This window comes from Vulpes lagopus, chromosome 20 (genome assembly GCF_018345385.1).
Source record: "Vulpes lagopus strain Blue_001 chromosome 20, ASM1834538v1, whole genome shotgun sequence".
NCBI lineage: Eukaryota > Metazoa > Chordata > Mammalia > Carnivora > Canidae > Vulpes > Vulpes lagopus.
Window position 1 is genome coordinate 1,888,597 of NC_054843.1, and position 19,396 is coordinate 1,907,992.

At 52.9% G+C, this 19,396-nt stretch overlaps 1 protein-coding gene and 1 pseudogene across 1 annotated transcript; both read left to right on the plus strand.

The window, feature by feature from the left end:
• Positions 1–846: 846 nt before the first annotated feature.
• LOC121479226 lies at positions 847–11,960 on the plus strand. Its single transcript, XM_041734691.1, is given in 8 exon segments — positions 847–2,956; positions 2,959–3,471; positions 3,474–3,793; positions 3,881–4,715; positions 4,718–4,908; positions 11,104–11,151; positions 11,329–11,358; positions 11,634–11,960. Coding segments are annotated over 8 exon segments (3,726 nt in total). The 5' UTR covers positions 847–1,494.
• LOC121479227 lies at positions 11,468–15,038 on the plus strand (annotated as a pseudogene).
• The last annotated feature ends 4,358 nt before the right edge of the window (positions 15,039–19,396 follow it).

Genomic DNA, 19,396 nt, shown 5'->3' on the forward strand with positions numbered 1-19,396 from the left:
ACATTATCTTGCAGCCAGGACCCAATGGGTCTTTCAGCCAGGACCCAATGGGCACCCTGATCAGGTGCCGTACATCATAGTTTGGGAGGATCTCGCTAAAAACCCATCCCCCTGGATAAAATCTTCACCCCTTCTCAGGGGGAACCGGGCCCGAGACCCTCACCCCCTCCCTGCGTCACTCCCCTTATTCCCCGTCCTTCCTCTGCCTCCACCCTTTGCCCCCTAAAATTTCCTGAACCAAAACCTTAGGAGCCGCCTGTGCTCCTAGGGGACCAGGACAGTCTCCTTCTCTTGGACTCCTCCCCTCCCCCTTATGCCCAATCCCCAACGTCCCACCTGGAGGCCCCTACCTCTCCCTCCGCTCCCTCAGCTCTGTCCCCCGACTCTACTGGGGTAGAGAGGGAACCCCTCGCTTCACCTCCACTCTCCAGTCGCCTCCGTTTCCGACGAGAGCGCGGGGGAGAGTCGGAAGACGTCTGGACCTCCCAGGCAGGATGCAATCCTGGCCGTTCTCTGCCTCTGACCTTTACAACTGGAAAACTCATAACCCCACTTTCTCCCAAGAGCCCCAGGCGCTAACCGGGTTAATTGAGTCAATTCTGTTGACCCACCAGCCGACCTGGGATGCCTGCCAACAGCTCCTGCAGACTCTCCTCACCACGGAGGAGAGACAGCGCATCTACCTCGAAGCATGGAAAAACGTCCCCGGGGCGGATGGGAGGCCGACCCAGCTGCCTAATGAAATCGAGGACGTTTTCCCCTTGGTTCGCCCGACCTGGGACTACGACACTGCTGCTGGTAGGGAGCGGCTCCGTCTCTATCGCCAGGTACTCCTAGCGGGTCTTAAAGGGGCAGGGCAACGCCCCACCAATTTGGCAAAGGTACGTGCTATAGTGCAGGGAAAAGATGAGGCGCCGGCAGGTTTTCTGGAAAGATTAATGGAGGGCTACCGTATGTACACCCCCTTTGACCCCTTGGCCGAAGATCAACAACCAGATGTAATCATGTCCTTCATTGGACAATCGGCCTCGGATATTCGTAATAAGTTACAACGGTTGGAGGGACTTACAGGACTTAGTGAAAGAGGCAGAAAAGATTTTTAACAAGAGAGAGACCCCAGAGGAAAGGGAGGAAAGGATCCGTAAAGAGCAAGAGGAATGAGAGGATAAAAGAGATAAAAGACGTAATAAAGAACTGACTAAGATACTGGCCACTGTAGTACAGGGCTCAGGGCAGAGTAAGTCAGGACAGAGTAAGGACCTGGGAGACAAAAGAAGACCACGGGTCGAACGAGACCAGTGTGCCTACTGCAAGGAAAGAGGACATTGGGTTAAAGACTGTCCAAAGAAGGGCCAAACGCAGGGACCTAAGAAGCAGCCCATTCCCGTTCTGTCCCTCAAAGATGAAGATTAGGGGTGTAAGGGCCAGGACCCCTCCCCTGAGCCTCGGATAACCCTTAAAGTGGGGGGCCAACCGGTGACCTTCCTGGTTGATATGGGAGCTCAACATTCAGTTTTAACTGAGGCAAAAGGACCCTTGAGCTCTAAAACGTCTTGGGTTCAGGGGGCAACTGGAGGCAAGTCATATCGATGGACAACCGAACGGAAGGTCCACCTGAGCACTGGGCAAGTAACACATTCCTTCCTACTGGTCCCAGACTGCCCCGACCCCCTCCTAGGCAGAGACCTTCTTTCAAAAGTAGGGGCCCAGATCCATTTTCATCAAAAAGGGGCCACCATTACTGGCGCAGAAGGGCAGCCCCTCCAGGTACTGACCTTGCTCCTAGAAGATGAACACCGGCTGCACGAGGACTCTCCACCGTCCGTGCAGCCCCTAAATTCTGAATGACTCACTAACTACCCTCAGGCCTGGGTGAAAACAGCCGGAATGGGACTAGCTGTTAACCAGCCACCCATAATTATAAACCTAAAACCCTCGGCCACCCCTATATCGATCCGGCAATATTCAATGAGCAAAGAGGCCAAAGAGGGCATTCGGCCACATATACAGAGACTATTACAACTGGGCATCTTAATACCTTGTCAGTCGCCCTGGAACACTCCTCTATTGCCCGTAAAAAAACCTGGCACAGGAGATTACCGGCCGGTACAAGACTTACGGGAGGTTAACCGAAGGACGGAGGACATACACCCCACGGTGCCGAATCCCTACAACTTACTCAGCACCTTACCCCCAAGCCACGTCTGGTATACGGTGTTAGATCTAAAAGATGCATTCTTTTGCCTAAGGCTAAGCTCTCAAAGCCAGCCTATTTTTGCCTTTGAATGGAAAGATCCTGAGACGGGATTCTCAGGACAACTCACTTGGACAAGGCTGCCACAGGGATTTAAAAACTCCCCCACCTTGTTCGACGAAGCCTTGCATCAGGACTTGGCAGACTTCCAAGTTGGCCATCCGGACCTCGTCCTCCTGCAGTACGTGGATGATTTGCTCCTGGCAGCTAGGACAGAACAGGATTGTGTAAAAGGTACGGGGGCCCTGCTCGAGAGACTGGGAGGACTGGGGTATAGGGCCTCCGCCAAAAAGGCCCAAATAGGCCAGAGACGAGTGACCTATCTGGGATATCTCCTGGAAGGAGGCCAGAGGTGGCTGACGGAGAGCCGCAAAAAAGCCGTAGCCCTGATCCCAGCACCCACTAATGCCAGAGGGCTACGAGAGTTCCTCGGCAGTGCCGGGTTCTGCAGCCTCTGGATACCCGGGTTTGCAGAGCTGGCGGCTCCCCTATATCCTCTCACGAAATCCAACACCCCCTACCACTGGGGAAAGGAGCAACAATTGGCTTTTGACAAAATAAAAAGGGCCTTATTGACCACCCCTGCCCTGAGCCTCCCAGATGCAACCAAGCCATTTACGCTATATGCTGATGAACGCCGAGGAATAGCCAAAGGGGTCCTAACTCAGAAACTGGGACCCTGAAAAAGGCCCGTGGCATACTTTTCAAAAAATTAGACAGCGTGGCTGCAGGATGGCCCCCATGTCTCCGAATAATAGCGGCTGTGGCAGTCCTGGTAAAAGACTCAGACAAGTTGACCTTTGGCCAACCCCTCACTGTGGTGGCCCCCCATGCCATAGAGACAGTCATCTGCCAGCCCCCTGATCGATGGTTCACAAACGCTCGGGTCACCCATTATCAGGCCATGTTACTGAATTCCGAGTGGATACGGTTCGAAACAGCTACATCCCTAAACCCGGCCACCTTGCTTCCAGAAACCGAGTCCCCCTCCCTGATAATGCATGATTGCCACCAGATCCTAGCCGAGGTCCATGGCACCAGAGGGGACTTGACGGACCAGCCTCTGCCAGATGCTGAAGCAACCTGGTACACCGAGGGGAGTAGCTTTCTATGAAATGGTGAACGTAAAGCTGGGGTGGCCGTGGTAGATGGAAAAACTGTCATCTGGGCCAGTGCCCTAAAGCCTGGGACTTCAGCTCGAAGGGCAGAGCTTATAGCCCTACTCAGGCCCTTAAAAAAGCTAAGGACAAAAAGGTCAACATTTATACTGACAGCAGGTACGCTTTTGGAACTGCCCATGTTCATGGAGAAATATATCGAAGAAGGGGTCTCCTGACCTCTGCAGGTAAAAACATCAAAAACAGAGAAGAAATACAAGATCTTCTCCATTCCCTCTTTCTGCCAAGAAAATTGAGTATAATTCACTGTCCTGGGCATCAGCGAGGCAGCGACCCAGTAGCAGAGGGGAACAGGATGGCCGATGAAACAGCACGGGCCGCTGCACCTGGCCCACAGGCCCTCTCCCTACAAGTACCAGAGGTTGTCCAGACACCAGGGCAACTCTCTCTCGAATACTCAGACAGCGACCTAGATATCATCCAGCAAATAGGGGCAAAATATGACGAGCAAATGAAGGTCTGGAAACACCAAGGGAAGACGGTCCTGCCCCAGCAAAGGGCCAAAGAACTGGTAACTCACCTCCACCGGTGGACTCACCTCGGACACAAAAAATTAAAAACACTCCTCCAGAGAGATCAGACCTATTACATTCCCAAACTCCCCTCCCTGATCCAACAGGTAACCGACGCTTGCGTACCCTGTGCTAAGGTAAATGCCAAACACCTCAAGATACCTGAGGGAACTAGAATAAGGGGAGACAGACCCGGAACTAATTGGGAAGTAGACTTCACCGAAATCAAGCCAGGTAAATATGGTAACAAGTACCTCCGAGTGTTTATAGATACCTTTTCAGGATGGACAGAAGCATTCCCCACCAAGCGAGAAACCGCCCAGGTGGTTGTCAAGAAAATCTTAGAAGAAATTTTCCCCCGGTTTGGACTGCCCAAGGTAATAGGGTTGGACAACGGCCCTGCCTTCGTCTCCCAGGTAAGTCAGTTGGTGGCCAGATTACTGGGGATAAATTGGAAATTACATTGCGCATACAGACCCCAGAGCTCAGGGCAGGTAGAAAGAATGAATAGAACAATTAAAGAGACCCTAACCAAATTGACATTGGAGACTGGCACTAGAGACTGGGTCCAACTCCCCCCCATGGTCCTGTTCCGAGTCCGGAACACTCCCGCGCGCCATGGGCTAACTCCTTACGAGATTCTCTATGGAGGTCCCCCACCAGTGACGGACTTACTAGATTCTTCTATTGACCCTCTTGCTAATACTCCCAGTTTACAGGACAGGCTAAAGGCGCTCCAGATTATCCAGCGCCAGATCTGGAACCCCTTGCAGCTGTCTACCGCCCCGGAGACACAACCAACCCACACCTGTTCCAGATCGGTGACTCCGTCTACCTCAGGAGACATCAGTCCAGGACCCTTGAGCCCCGCTGGAAGGGCCCATACACTGTACTACTAATCACCCCAACCGCCCTAAAAGTAGATGGTATTGCTGCTTGGGTCCACGCCTCACACGTCAAGCGCGCCCCATCAACGAGCACCACTGACGCCAGCCAGGACGGATCGGACGAGCCACTCCAATGGAAGCTCCACCGCACCCAAAACCCGCTCAAGATAAGACTTTCAAAAATTGTTCAATGACAGTTGTTATATTCCTACCTCTCCTAGCGCTTTTCACCCCCGCCAAAGGTAACCCTCATGCCCCCAAAAGGTTAACCTGGCAGGTACTAACGTCTGGGGGTGACGAGGTCTGGTCCACAACTAAGACTGCTCCCATAGGAACCTGGTGGCCCAACCTATATCCTGACTTATGTAAATTAACCATAGGGGCCCCCAGCCCATGGGACCTAGAGGGGTATTCCGACACCTCTAAAGCCCCCAACCGAGAAAGCCCCCCCGGACGAAAAGGATTAGACCCCTGGGGAGGATGTGGCACGCCGGACAGGAGGGCCATGTTACGCACCTTCCCCTTCTATGTCTGCCCCGGGTCCCACAGAGACCGTAAGTTAAATCCCACTTGTGGAGGAGAGGAACACTTCTACTGTAAAAATTGGGGGTGCAAGACGACAGGGGACACAGGATGGAGACCCTCCTCCTCCTGGGATTACATCATTGTCAAGGCTAACTATACCCGCCTGGCGATTCATGGTCCCGCCTCCTCGTTTAACGAATGGAAACCCCTAAGCCGTGGGCCATGCCAAGGATGGTGTCATCCCCTGCAAATATCCTTCACGGAACCTGGCAGAAGGCCACGAACTGGGCAAAAGGGTATTCATGGGGACTCAGGTTATACAAGGAAAGAACAGATGACGGGTTTACGTTCAGAATTAAGCTAGAAATAGAATCCCTAGACCCCGTGGCAGTCGGACCCAATACGGTCCTTGGGGGCCGGAGGGCTCCCATTAAACCAACAGCCCCGGCCCCGGCCGCAACGAATGCCACTCCCAACAACTTTACGGCCACACCGACCCCACGACCCCCGCCCAACACGGGACAACGATTATTCAACCTCATCACGGGGGCTTTCCTGGCTCTCAACCAGACCAGTCCTGACATAACCAAATCCTGCTGGCTTTGCCTAGCATCCGCCCCCCCTTATTATGAAGGAATTGCCATCCTCGGAAACTATAGCAATACCACTAACGTTCAAAAATGCATGCCCGACTCCCATCCCCAACTTACCCTTACAGAAGTCTCAGGACAAGGAACCTGCATAGGAACCCCTCCCCGAGGTTACCAGGAACTCTGCAATACCACCACCCCAATCTCAGGATCCGACTCCTACCTGGTACCCCAGCCGGGAGCCTGGTGGGCATGCAACAAAGGCCTCACCCCCTGTGTATCTGCTCAGGTCCTAAATGACTCTGAGGACTTCTGTGTTATGGTGCAGATTATGCCCAGGGTATTCTATCACCCTGCTGAAACTCTAGAAAATCAATATGATGGGCACCCCACCCGTTTTCGGCGCGAGCCCGTGTCCCTAACCCTGGCCGTCATGCTGGGTTTGGGAGTCGCAACAGGGGTGGACACTGGTGCAGCTGCCCTGAATCAGGGTTCGCAATGCTACCTGGAACTCCAAGCAGCTGTAGATGAGGATCTACGGACACTAGAGCAGTCCGTTTCTAAGTTAGAACAGTCCCTCACCTCACTCTCAGAAGTAGCACTTCAAAGCAGGAGAGGCTTGGATTTACTATTCCTGAAAGAGGGAGGCCTGTGTGCGGCCTGGGAGAGGAATGCTGCTTCTATGCAGACCATTCTGGAGTCATCAGGGACTCCATGGCCAAACTCAGGGATAGGCTAAATAAGAGACAAAGGGACCGGGAGGCCCAGCAGGGCTGGTTTGAAGGCTGGTTTAACCGGTCTCCCTGGATGACCACCCTAATCTCTACCATTATGGGCCCTCTAGTTATCCTGCTCCTGCTGCTAACTTTCGGCCCCTGCATCCTCAACCGGCTGCTCCAGTTCATCCGAGAAAGACTGTCCATTACCCAAGCTCTGGTACTAACTCAACAACATCGGGCCCTCCAAACTGAAGAAATAAATGTTCCCTAAGATTTTAAGGTTAAAATCAGCCCAAACAAAGAGGAGGGAATGAAGAACCCCACCCCCCCCCCCGTGAAAATGTAGGACCAGGCCTAACCCAGAGGCAGCCCATCCAGGCGCCTTCCTGGAATCTAGGCAACGAAAAACATTCTGTGGGGTTTCGAGATAAGAAAACCACCCCCCCCCCCCCACGCCCTGACTAGAAAGGCCCTGAACATGTCCGTGTTGACCTTCAAAGAAATCGATCATGTCATAACCCGAATGCTATGCTACTCCTGCGGGTTTTGCCTTTAAAAGACGCCTGTAATTGCCAGTCGGGGCTCTGCCACCTCGGAGGCGGAGAGCCCGTTTGCGGAAACGTTCAATAAAACCCTCTTGGTAGTTGCATCTGCCTGTCTGGGGTCTGAGTCTCTGGGGCGTCCACCGGGACACGTTGGCCCCGGTGAGCCAGGGTCCAACAGAGGGGCACACGCGTAGCCTACACCCCTTATAGAAACCTCTGAACCTGTAAGGGGCCAACACTTTGGCCAGTGTTGCCTGGCGGTACCAGAGACATCAGCTCCAGTATTTATCAACCCGACAAAGGGGCGACCTTGTATTTGTAAGGTTATATATGGCTTGTCGGCTGAAAGAAGCTGAGTCCAACAAATAAATATTGGTGGAGCCGAAGCCATTTGCTCCCCGCTTTCCTTTTACAGATGGGTTAGAAGTTTCATTATCTAGGAATAATGATTAATTGGGCAATAGGCATTTTAGGTTGTAAGTGGAGAATGCCCTCCTTTAGTGTTACTATAATTTAAATTTCTCCTGTATGATCTTCATTTATTACTCCCGGGTGAACATTTAGTCCTTTCATAGTCCAACTAGATCTTCCTAAAAGCAATCCCCAGGTTCCCTTGGGAAGGGGTCCCCATATTCCTGTTGTTATAGCTTTGGGGGTTTGTCCAGCTTCTAGATATACCAGGGTGTCTGGGGCTAAGTCTAATCCTGTGCTGGGGGGGGGTACCCCGGTGTGATTTGCTGATGTCTGGGAGGTCGGCGGTATTGGCCCTAGGGCGGACACCTGAGGAAACAATGCTGCTATTGTTTGTTGGGGCCGCAGCGGGCCCGCCTCCAGTTTCCCTGAATAATATTTCCAAATTTATCCTTTTGGGAACGGCACTCATTTGCCCAATGATAGCCTCTTTGACATCTGGGGCACAGAGACGAGGGTTTTTTTCCCTATTTCTCCAGGTCTTTCCAGCCCACCTATTAACTGAGGGCATTTAGCCTTGAAATGGCCTGCCTGTCCACATCGAGAACAAGTTCGTCTTTTTTGGTTACCTCTTTGCTGCATACGCCTCTGCATTTCCTGAGGGGAAACCCCCCTCAGTGCTGCAGCTAGGGTAACTCCCTGTATATATGAAGACCCTATTTCAGCACATAAACGAATGTAGTCTTCCAAGGTTCCTTTTTCCAGGGTCGTACAGTGGCGTGGCAGGCAGAATTAGCATTTTCAAAAGCCAGTTGTTTCACAGTGATTGTGCCTGCTTCCCCATCCACCGCCACGCGCTATGCGTCCTACTGCTTTTAACAAGCGAGCCACAAAATCTTGATAAGGCTCATCTGGTCCTTGTCGGATTTTGGGATTTTGGATAACTCTTCCGACCTGGTCCCTGTTGGAGGAAGTCTTTTCCAGGCCTTAAGGGCACACTGTGAAATCTGGTTGTATGCTAGTGCTGGATAATCAGTTTACATATTTACCTCAGCAGAAGCCCCTTCCCCAGTTAGCATTTCATAAGGAACCGGAATATTTGTCCTACGATCATACACAGCCATTTCATTAGCTCTTTCACAAAATTCAGTTTTCCAAAGTAAATAGTCACCACCTGATAGGCAGGCCTGAGCTATGACCTTCCAGCCTCCTGGGCAGAGGGCGTCCAGTCCCACACTATCTCACAAGGACAGGGTGTAAGGAGCTGTGGGCCCGTACTGGGCGGTGGCTGTCTTGATCTCTTTTAGTATCTTAAAATTGACAGTAGAGTAGGCTCTCTGGCCATTACCATTTTGCATGACAGGGAAAGCCGAAAAGGCAGAGGTGTCCTCTCCAGCTTGTTGTGCTTGATGGAGAGTTTGTTGAAGAGGAGTTATTTTCAGAGGCGACAGCCCGCTAGGAAGGTGTTTGGGAAATACAGGGGGATATGGACCATTGGATATCGACATGCTTTTAGAAGTCAGCCCTTCCTCCTTGTATGGAACCCCGGACTGAGGGTAAGGTGTCATTATATGACCATAAGGAGATCTTTCCTGTAAGAGGGAGGATCAAAATTGCACAGCTGTGGCTTGGCATGATCCATGGAAGAGGGTCGTATTTTTTTGCTCATGCCTGGAAAGGGATCAATATCATGATCAGGAGCGCAAGTTGCTTATAAGATTCCTGCTTAGAGGGGGGGCCCTGATGGCCCTGGAGCTGAAGATGAAAAAAAAATATTTCCTTATCATCATCTAAATATACCTCATCTCCTTCAATTTCATCTCTGGTTTCAAGTAAAGGTGGTGCCGTAGGGATGTTCGTCTGAGGCATATTTATGGTTTCCTTTTGCAGTTTTTGTCGGGGAGGGAATTGAGAGGGCGATATCTGTCCTGGTGGTGATGGTGACTCAATCATCGAATTATTATTCTCCTTTTGTTCCTCTGAAGAGGTCTGAACATCATTCTCAGGGAGGGATTCATGAGAGGCTATAGAGATTAATTCGAAAGTGTGTTGTGGATCTAAAGCTTCTCTTATTTCCTCCCAAATTTGCATGGTGCCTGGAGGACAGGCCATAGGACCACGTTTTTTAAGTTGATTTTTAATTTCCTGTCCTACCCTTTGCCAGGCGTCCAGACTGACAGTCCCCTCTTTTGGAAACCAGGGACACAAGTCCGATACGGTACAAAAGAATTGCTGCAAGGCCTTTTTAGAGACCTTGGACCCTTCTCGCTTCATAAGGGCCTGCAAGGCGGTCATGAAAAAGACCCGTTCCATAGACTGCGATTGCCCCATTATTTTTTTACTCCTGTTGGGCCCTAAATAGCCAGGCTCCCCCTACCTAATTGTCAGCAACGACTTACCTATATGTGCACTTTCTCTTGCATGTGCTCAGGTCCCTGTTCGGGCACCACTTGTTGCACACTCTGCGGCAACACGGTCAGGGTCCTGACGGAAAGGGATGGGGAAACAAAAGAAAAGTAAAGAAATGAGGACAGGACGGACACAGTGGACGATGTCCAAGCAGTGTCAGCTTTTTTCAAGGTTCTACAACATTATAGGCAAAACAAAGATAAGGAAGTATCTATTCTTAGCATATTTGTGAAACCCTCCAAGCCTCCCCTTAATCAGCATGCAAGGCAGACCCACTGGCGCCAGAGGATCCTGGTTAAGAGGTGGGTTTGTTGCTCCAGATGTACATACCTCGGAGGAACATTAGATGTGGCTAACAGGCCAGCAAGGACAGCACAGGCCCCTATTTCACTTTATGGCCAGGCCAGAGCACATTGTATCTGTTGTGTTATGGGGGCGACCACGTACAAGCAAGCTCTGAAAACCGTTGCTCAAGCCCTTTCTCAAGCGTCAACCAACTATTTACCCTTTGGGCTCTCGAGCCTTTTGAGTGAATGAGGGACGCAAGCCCGGGCCTGGTTTGGTTTAGTTACTCCAGCTAGTCCGTGGCCGCCCACAGACGGGGTCCTCATCCGTGAGGAGGACGGAGGCTCGAGGACGGGGTCCTCATCTGCGAGGAGGAGGGGTCCTGTCTGTGAGGAGGGCCGGCTGCCAGCCCTCCGGGTTACCTTCTGTTACCTTCTGTTACCTTGTCTCCGCGGCCGCTCGGGAACGTTTGTCTGTTACGGCGTCCTTGTTGGCTGTGCGCGCTGGTCGGGGTTAGCGTGTTCACTGTTAACTGCTTGTGCGTTTGACTGTGTTACTTGTTAACTGTCCTGTCTGTGCCTTGGTGGGGACCGGGGACGTAATGGGGCGGACGCAAACCACCCCCGTCCCTTATGCTCCCCCACTTCTCGGATGTTAAGGAAAGAGCTCACAACCTGAGCACAGACCTACGGAGAGGGAAATTTCGAACTTCCTGCGCGTCAGAATGGCCAGCCCTTGACGTGGGACGGCCCCGAGCAGGAACTTTCCACCTACCTGTTATCTCACAGGTTAAGGCCGTGATCTTCAGGGACAAACCGGCCGGCCACCCTGACCAGGTGCCCTGCATCCTGACCGGGCAGGACATGATCGAGAATCCCCCTCCTTGGCTAAAACTATTTCTCCCCCCCAAGCAGGACCTACCAAGATTCTAGCCCTGCGGAAAGGCCGAGAAGGAGACCGACTCTAAGACAAAAGTGCCTCTTCATCCAGTTTTACAGGATTCCCCTCCGCAGGACCTGATCCTCCCGCCGCCCCCATCAGAGGTATGGGGCAGGGGCTGCAGAAGGGGTGCCCCCCTCCCTGATGAGGGAGTCCCTGTGCGCGGGCCACGAGGACGGCCCCACCCCCTAAGGAGGGCAGGCCCACTCCCCTGCCCTTCCCCTCTGCACCATGGCCCCGCCCCCCCAAGACTGGCAGACAGCTAATGTACTGGCCGTTCTCCACCAGTGATTTATATAATTGGAAAACTTAAAATGCAAAGTTCTCTGATAATCCGAGAGGTCTAATTGGGCTTTTAGATCCTGTTCTCTTTACCCAGCAGCCTACTTGGGAGGACTGCCCACAGCTCTTGCAGGTTCTCTTCACCACCGAGGAGAGAGAACAAATTCAGGTGGAAGTCTGGAAGTCTGTCCTGGGAGAGGACAGACAGCCGACTCAAAACCCAGACCTCATAAACGCTGCCTTCCCCTTATCCCGCCCCACCTGGGACCACAGCTTGGCTGAAGGTAAGGAGAGACCCCGGGTCCACCGCCAGACTCTCCCGGCAGGTCTCCAGGCTGCCGCGCGCAAGCCTCCCAATCTGGCCGAGGTCTATGGTGTGACACAGGGTAAGGACGAGAGTCCAGTAGCCTTCTTAGAACACTAGGAGAGAAGAGCTTGCAGGACTTAGTAACAGTAGCAGAACGAGTCTATAATAATAGAGAAAGTCCGGAAGAACAACAAATCAAACTAAGTGACTGGCAGACCCGAAACCTGGCCAAGATCCTGCTGGCCATGGACGACCCCCAGGAAAAATGGAGACACCTCAAAAAACTAGCTTCAGGGACAGGTAAGGAGGATGGCCCTGGTCCCCGTCAGGAGCATCCTAAACTAAACAAAAACCAACGTGCTTCTTGTAAAGAGGAGGGCCGTTGGGTAAAAGATTGCCCTAATAAAAGACCTAAGGCCTCTGCCAAGATCTTAGAAATGGAGGACCTGGACGATTAGGGGAGTCGGGGTTCGGCACCCCTCTCCGAGCCCAGGGTAACTCTCAGAGTGGAGGGGCAACCCGTTGAATTCCTAGTGGACACTGGGGCACGACACTTGGTCTTATTACAACCCCAAGGAAAATTGGCAAGCAAGACTTCATGGGTGCAAGGGGCCACGGGCACCAAACGGCACTCATGGACTACCTGAAGCTCTGTAGATCTTGGCATAGGCCGGGTATCCTGTTCCTTCATGGTTATCCCTGAGTGTCCCTACCTGTTATTAGGTCGGGACTTGCTCACCAAAATGGGGGGCACAGATTCTCTTCCAGCCCGAAGGGGCAAAAGTCCTAAATAAGGAAGGGCACCCGATCCAAGTACTTGTCCTAAGTTTAGAAGACGAATATCGTCTCCACCAGACACCCTCAGCCCCGATGACCGACATTGACCATTGGCTGCGAGAATTTCCCCAAGGGTGGGCAGAAACTGGGGGGAATTGGGCTGGCACAACACCGACCGGCCATATACATAGAACTGAAACCGGGAGCAGACCCTGTCAGGGTCCGCCAAGACCCCGTGCCTCTCGTGGTGCGAACAGGAATCACACCCCACATACGGCGACTACTGGACTCGGGCATTTTGGGGCCTTGCCAATCAGCATGGAACACCCCCTTGCTGCTGGTGCGAAAACCGCACTCTAACGATTACAGGCAGTCCAGGACTTAAGGGAAATCAACCGGCGAGTAGAGGATATGCATCCTACGGTCCCAAACCCATACACCCTCCTCTCCACCCTGCCTCCAGATAAAACTTGGTTTACGGTATTAGACTTAAAGGACGCCTTTTTAAGCCTGCCTTTAGTGCCCAAGAGCCAAGACCTTTTTGCCTTTGAATGGACAGACCCCGAAAGAGGCATCAATGGACAGCTCATGTGGACTCGACTACCGCAAGGATTTAAAAATTCACCGACCATTTTCGATGAAGCCTTACATGAGGACTTGGGTGAGTTCCGTTCCAAGCACCCTCATTTAACCTTATTAAATATGTAGACGATATCCTGTTGGCGGCAAAGGACCAGGACACATGCCTGCGAGGCACCAGGGACTTGCTCCAGACCATAGCGGCCCTAGGATACCAGGCCTCAGCCAAAAAAGCTCAGCTCTGCAGAACGGAGGTGAGCTACCTAGGGTACAAATTAAAAGATGGACAAAGATGGTTGACGGATGCAAGGAAGGAAACTGTCCTAAGAATCCCACAACCACGAACCGTCCGCCAGGTACGTGAATTCCTGGGGTCAGCAGAGTTCTGTCAATTATGGATTCCAGGTTTTGCCGAGATGGCCAGACCCCTCCATGAGGGCTCCTGACAGCAGAGGGAAAGACTGTTAAAAACCAAACAGAGACACCAGCAAAATTTTGAATGGACAAAGGCCATGGACAAAGCCTTTAATGACCTTAAACGGACTTTGCTGTCTGCCCCGGCTCTCAGGTTGCCAGACCTAACCAAGCCCTTCTACCTGTATGTGGACGAGAAAGACGGAGTGGCAAAAGGGGTCTTTGTCCGGTACTTAGGTCCCTGGAAGAGACCCATCTCTTCAAGAAGCTAGACACGGTGGCCGTTGGATGGCCCCCATGCTTAAAAATTATTGCTGCAGTGGCCACGATGGTTAAAGACACAGACAACCTGGCCATGGGGCAAGAACTGCATGTTACCACCCCACACGCCATTGAAGGGGTACTCGAACAGCCCCCGGACCACTGATCAGCAATGCCCGTCTGACCCATTATCAGAGCCTGCTGCTAAACCCCACCAGAATTTTATATAAGCCACCAACAACCCTGAATCCGGCGATGCTACTCCCTAACCCAGACTGGGACCCCCCCTCTACATGATTGTCAAGAAATTTTGGCACAGGTGCACGGAATCAGAGCTGACCTCCAGGATCAGCCACTGCCGAACGCGGACGCCACCTGGTACACGGACGGCAGCAGTTTTGTCCGAGAAGGAGTCAGATATGCGGGGGCAGCCGTGACCACGGAGATGGAAACTATCTGGGCTGAGCCATTGGCAGCCGGAACCTCAGCTCAACGGGCAGAGCTGACCGCACTGGCCAAGGCGCTGACCATGGGAGAAGGTAAACGAATCAACATCTACACCGACCGCAGGTCCGCCCTCGCCACCGCTCACATCCATGGAGCCCTTCACAGGGAGAGAGGGCTCCTGGCAGCAGAGGGAAAGACTGTTAAAAACCAAATGGAGATTCTTGAACTCCTGAGGGCCCTCTGGCTGCCCAAGGCCCTGCCATCATCCACTGTCCAGGGCACCAAAAGGCAGACACGCCAGTAGCCAGGGGAAACCGGGGAGCCGATTGAAAAGCAAAGGAGGCAGCCCTTTTGGTGACCAAAGTCTTAGCAACCACGCTGCCCGATCCGGGGGCACCGACCCTGCCCAACACCCCCAACTATACTGATGCTGATTTACACTGGATCAAACGCTTGCCTGTGACCCAGGGCTTGCGTGGCTGGGGGAGGGCCGCAGACTCCAGCATCATCCTGCCAGAGGAACTAGGACGGCGAGGCCTATCCAGAGTGCATCGGGGTGCTCACATGGGGACAAGGAAGATGGCAGACCTCATACGACATGCAAAGATCACGATTAAAGACTCTCGAGCAAAGATCGAGCAAACTGTGGCGAGCTGCCACACATGCCAGGTAACTAATGCCGCCACCCATGGATCTAACCTGGGCACCCGGCTCTGAAGGGACTGCCCAGGAGCCTCCTGGGAAGTGGACTTCACTGAGGTGAAACCTGGAAAATACGGATGCAGGTATTTACTAGTGTTTGTAGATACCTTTTCAGGATGGACAGAGGCATTTCCCACCAAACATGAAACGGCACAGACCGTGACCAAGAAACTGCTGGAAGACATCTTACCGAGGTATAGTTTTCCTGTTAGGATCAGATCAGACAACGGCCCAGGATTCGTCTCTAAGGTAACACGGGGAGTGGCCCTAGTACTTGGGGCAGATTGGAAATGACATTGTGCACATAGGCCCCAGAGCTCAGGACAGGTAGAGAGGATGGACAGAACAGTAAAGGAGACCTTAACTAAATCAGCCTGGAGACTGGCGGGGACTGGGTGGCTCTCCTCCCCTTCGCCCTATATAGGGTGAGGAACTCCCCATATAAGATGGGACTGACTCCCTAGGAGATCATGTTCGGTCTTCCTCCACCTATTATCCCCAATTTAAAACCTGAGGTGCTTGCTGAGTTTGATGATCACCAACTCCTTTTTTTCCCTCCAAATGTTACAAAAAACTCACGAACAGGTGTGGCCTAAGCTGAGGGCCCTCTGCGAGACTGGGCCACCCCCGGACCCCCATCAGTATCGACCGGGTGACTGGGTGTACGTGCGGAGACACCAACAACGGACACTCCAACCCCGCTGGAAGGGACCCTACATCGAGATCCTGACCACTCCCACCGCTCTCAAGGTCGACGGGATTACTCCCTGGGTCCACTACACCCACGTCCAGCCAGCTGACCCACACGCCGTCCTCAAGGACTTTGTTCCAGAATGGAAGAGTCAGCCCGACAAGGACAATCCCCTAAAGCTAAGGCTGCGTCGCTCCCACTTACCCCACTAGTATTACTTGCACTGTATCCCCTCGCGGCTGAAACTAACCCCCACCAGCCACTAAATCTAACCTGGCAAATCCTCACCCCGAGTTCAATGGAAATAATAACCCAGCTGACAGGAATACACCCTAGGGGAACCTGGTGGCCCAATCTAACCTTTGACTTATGCGACCCAAAACTTTTCGGGGTCCACCACGGCCCCTCGGCTCTCCATGGCCGAATACCCGGATGTGTCGGCAGGTGGAGCTTAAGCTCCCTCCGTGCCACCTGCTTTTATGCATGCCCGGCCCCCTCTCTGTCTGACCATAATAAGGTCTCCAGATGTGGAGGCCCCGAGGATTACTTCTGTAAAACATGGGGTTGTGAACAGACTGGGACATGTTATTGGCTGTCACAGAATCCGACCGGCCTTATAAAAATCCAACGAAACGCCACGAGCCCCACATGCTCGGGCGCTGGGAAGTCAGGCCGCTATCTCTGTAATCAAGTCACCATTTCCTTCACAGAGGCCGGAAAACGAGATACAAATTGGGGGGTAGGACTTCTCTGGGGACTCCGACTTTACCAAAGCGGGTATGATAACGGAGTCCTATTCATGATCAGACAAGTCGAGAAGCCGCAAGGTCAAACCCAAGGGATAGGCCCCGACCCTGTGCTAGTGCCTCTTCAATCTCAAGTAACATCTACAACACCCTCTTGAAATTTTCCCACAACTCCTCCGGTTGGGGCACCCCAGGCCCGACTCGCCTTCCCTTCGACCCTTCTCAATACCCTCTTTGGGCCCTGATGTCCCAAGCTTACAAATTCCTCAACGCAACTAAACCCAATCTTATCCGATCCCGCTGGCTGCGCTATGACATCCGGCCCCCCTTCTATGAAGGAATTGCAAAAATGGGTCAATATAACACAACCACAGACCCTAATGCTTGCAGGTGGAACCCAAAGACTGGTAGTAAAGGCCTCACCTTACAATCCGTGTCAGGCCAGAGGCTCTGCATAGGCCCTCCTCCACGCCACTACCAGATTCTGTGCAACGTTACACAGCCCGTAAACAGTACCGGGTGTCATCTACCGCCCCAAGACAGCTGGTGGGCCTGTTCTGAGGGCCTGTCCCTGCGCTCATGGACACGGTCTACACAGAACTGGGGGCTTCTGTGTGCTAGTACAGCTACTCCCTAAAATTATCTATCACTCAGATGAGCAGGTGCTTCAGTGGTTCGATGCGGGTACCCACAGACGGGATAAAAGAGAACCCATCTCGGCTGTCACCATCGCTGTGCCGGTAGGATTAGGATTAACAGGCGCAGGGACAGGTGTCGCTTCACGGACTACGCAGTCCCACTGTAAAGGTCTGCGAGCAGAGCAGCAATCGATCGGGATATAGAGCGAGTCTATTTCTCACCTCCAAGACTCCCTAACATCCTTGTCTGAAGTTGTCCTTCAAAACAGAAGGGGATTAGATTTAGGTTTGTTTTTTTTTTTTTTTTTTTTTTACAACCGGGGGGTTATGTGTGCCCTAAACGAAGAATGGTGCTTCTTTACTGACCACTTGGGAATAGTCCGAGAATCTATGGCAAAGGTTAGAGAAGGTTTAGCTAGACGAAAACGGGAACGAGAACAAGGATGGTTCGAATCCCGGTACCATCATTCCCCCTGGCTGACTACCGTGTTATCCTCCCTGGCGGGCCCACTCGTCACCCTCCTCCTCCTGACCTTCGGACCCTGCCTTGTTGATAGAGCAGTAGCTTTCATCAAGGACTGAGTCAATACAGTCCAACTCATGGTATTCAGGCAACAATGCCAACCACTGCCTCTTTCTACAGAAACCCAGAACCCATGCATAGGATCCTCTGAAAAAGGTGGGGAATGTGGGACCCAGGAAATTTAACAAAAATCCCCTACCCCTGGACAAGCAGAGCAGGACTAACTCCATTTTGTGCTGCACCCGCCCTCTCCTGTATGGCCCCCACATGACCTGCTTAGTGCTCAGGGCGCTCCCCACCCTAGTCGGGCCGCTGAGCACACCCTTAACAGAAACTGGCTCATAACAATGTAACCCCGCCTTGTGCCCGCCAAAACCGCGCACCAAGTCTGACCAGGGCCATAGGCCAGTGCAAATGGTCACTATAGGGTGGATTGTGATTCCACTGGCCACCTGCGTGTGGACCTGACATGACTGTGCAACTCTCTATGTGTGTTACAATCCCATTGGCCACGGGCCCCTAGAAAGCTGCTACGCCTCTTAGCCTCGGGGTCCAAGCCCCTGCTCCGCTGTGTGCAGTATACTCGGACCCAAGCCAGAGCTTGTAAATAAACCCTCATGTACTTGCATCGGTGTCGGCTCCTTGGTGGTTTCTCAGATTCGCAATCTTGGGCACAACAGCCTGGGCTCTCCGCTGAGCCACCGGGGCTGCCCCTCACAGTTGTTCCAATTTTTAAGACTTCTACGGTTAATGTCTGCAGAGATTCTCCTGGGAAGTGAGAGTAAACAGTGGATATTATAAAAGTAGAACCAGAGATGAGCTTGGAACAGTCACGGCTTCCTGAACCTTCATCCCTGACCCTCCGTTTCTACACATGGACCCAATTTCTCCGGACCCAGGAGAGCCGTTCTCGTCCTTTCACTGCAGCAGGGGTCCAGCGGGTCAGTGTCACGCCCAGGCCAGGGGCTGGCCGGAGTGGTGGGATCGCGGGACCCGCTCCTTTCAGGTTATGCTACATGCAGACTGTGCCTTGGTGGGTCCAGGAGCCGAGCTGCAGCCGGCCGCTCTCCCAGGCCTGTGGCAGGTGCTGCTGCTGCCAGACTGTGTGTGGGGAGGAGCCTGGCCACAGCTCTGGGATGTGCAGAGCTCTGCTCCCACTCCTCTGCACCCCGGGGTCTGCTCACGGCGCTCTAATTTTTTTTTTTTTTTAAGATTTTATTTATTCATGAGGCAGAGATACAGGCAGAGGGAGAAGCAGGCTCCATGCAGGGAGCCCGATGTGGGACTCGCCAGGATCACGCCCTGGGCTGCAGGCAGACGCTCAACCGCTGAGCCACCCGGGCGTCCCATGAAGCTCTAATCTTAAAAGTAAAGCGGAGTTGTTTTACCAACAAAAGTGTGTTCACTGGAAAACAGAGAATTGCAGACCATGAGGACTCAGCAGGAAAATGGAAACCATAGACGAGTCAGGAGAACAGCACGGAGGCTCTTCTATAGAGGAAAGGGGGGCGGGGCTGTTGTAAAACGAGTGCCCATCGGAGTAGAGTGGGGGCTGGAAGCCTCTCCCCGGCTGGTCTGCAGGAACCCCGGAGGGATGGGCCGGGGGCTCCCCCCGCTGGCCTCCAGACTCCGCTCTAAAGGACAGTCCCTTTTGCCAACCTTCAAGACCTGTGTGCATACGTGAACCTTACCAAAACCACAGAGGCGATGACTGGGTTAGCCGCGCATGGGGTGGGGGGGGGGTGTGGGCAGACCCCGGTGACTGCAGGGGCTGA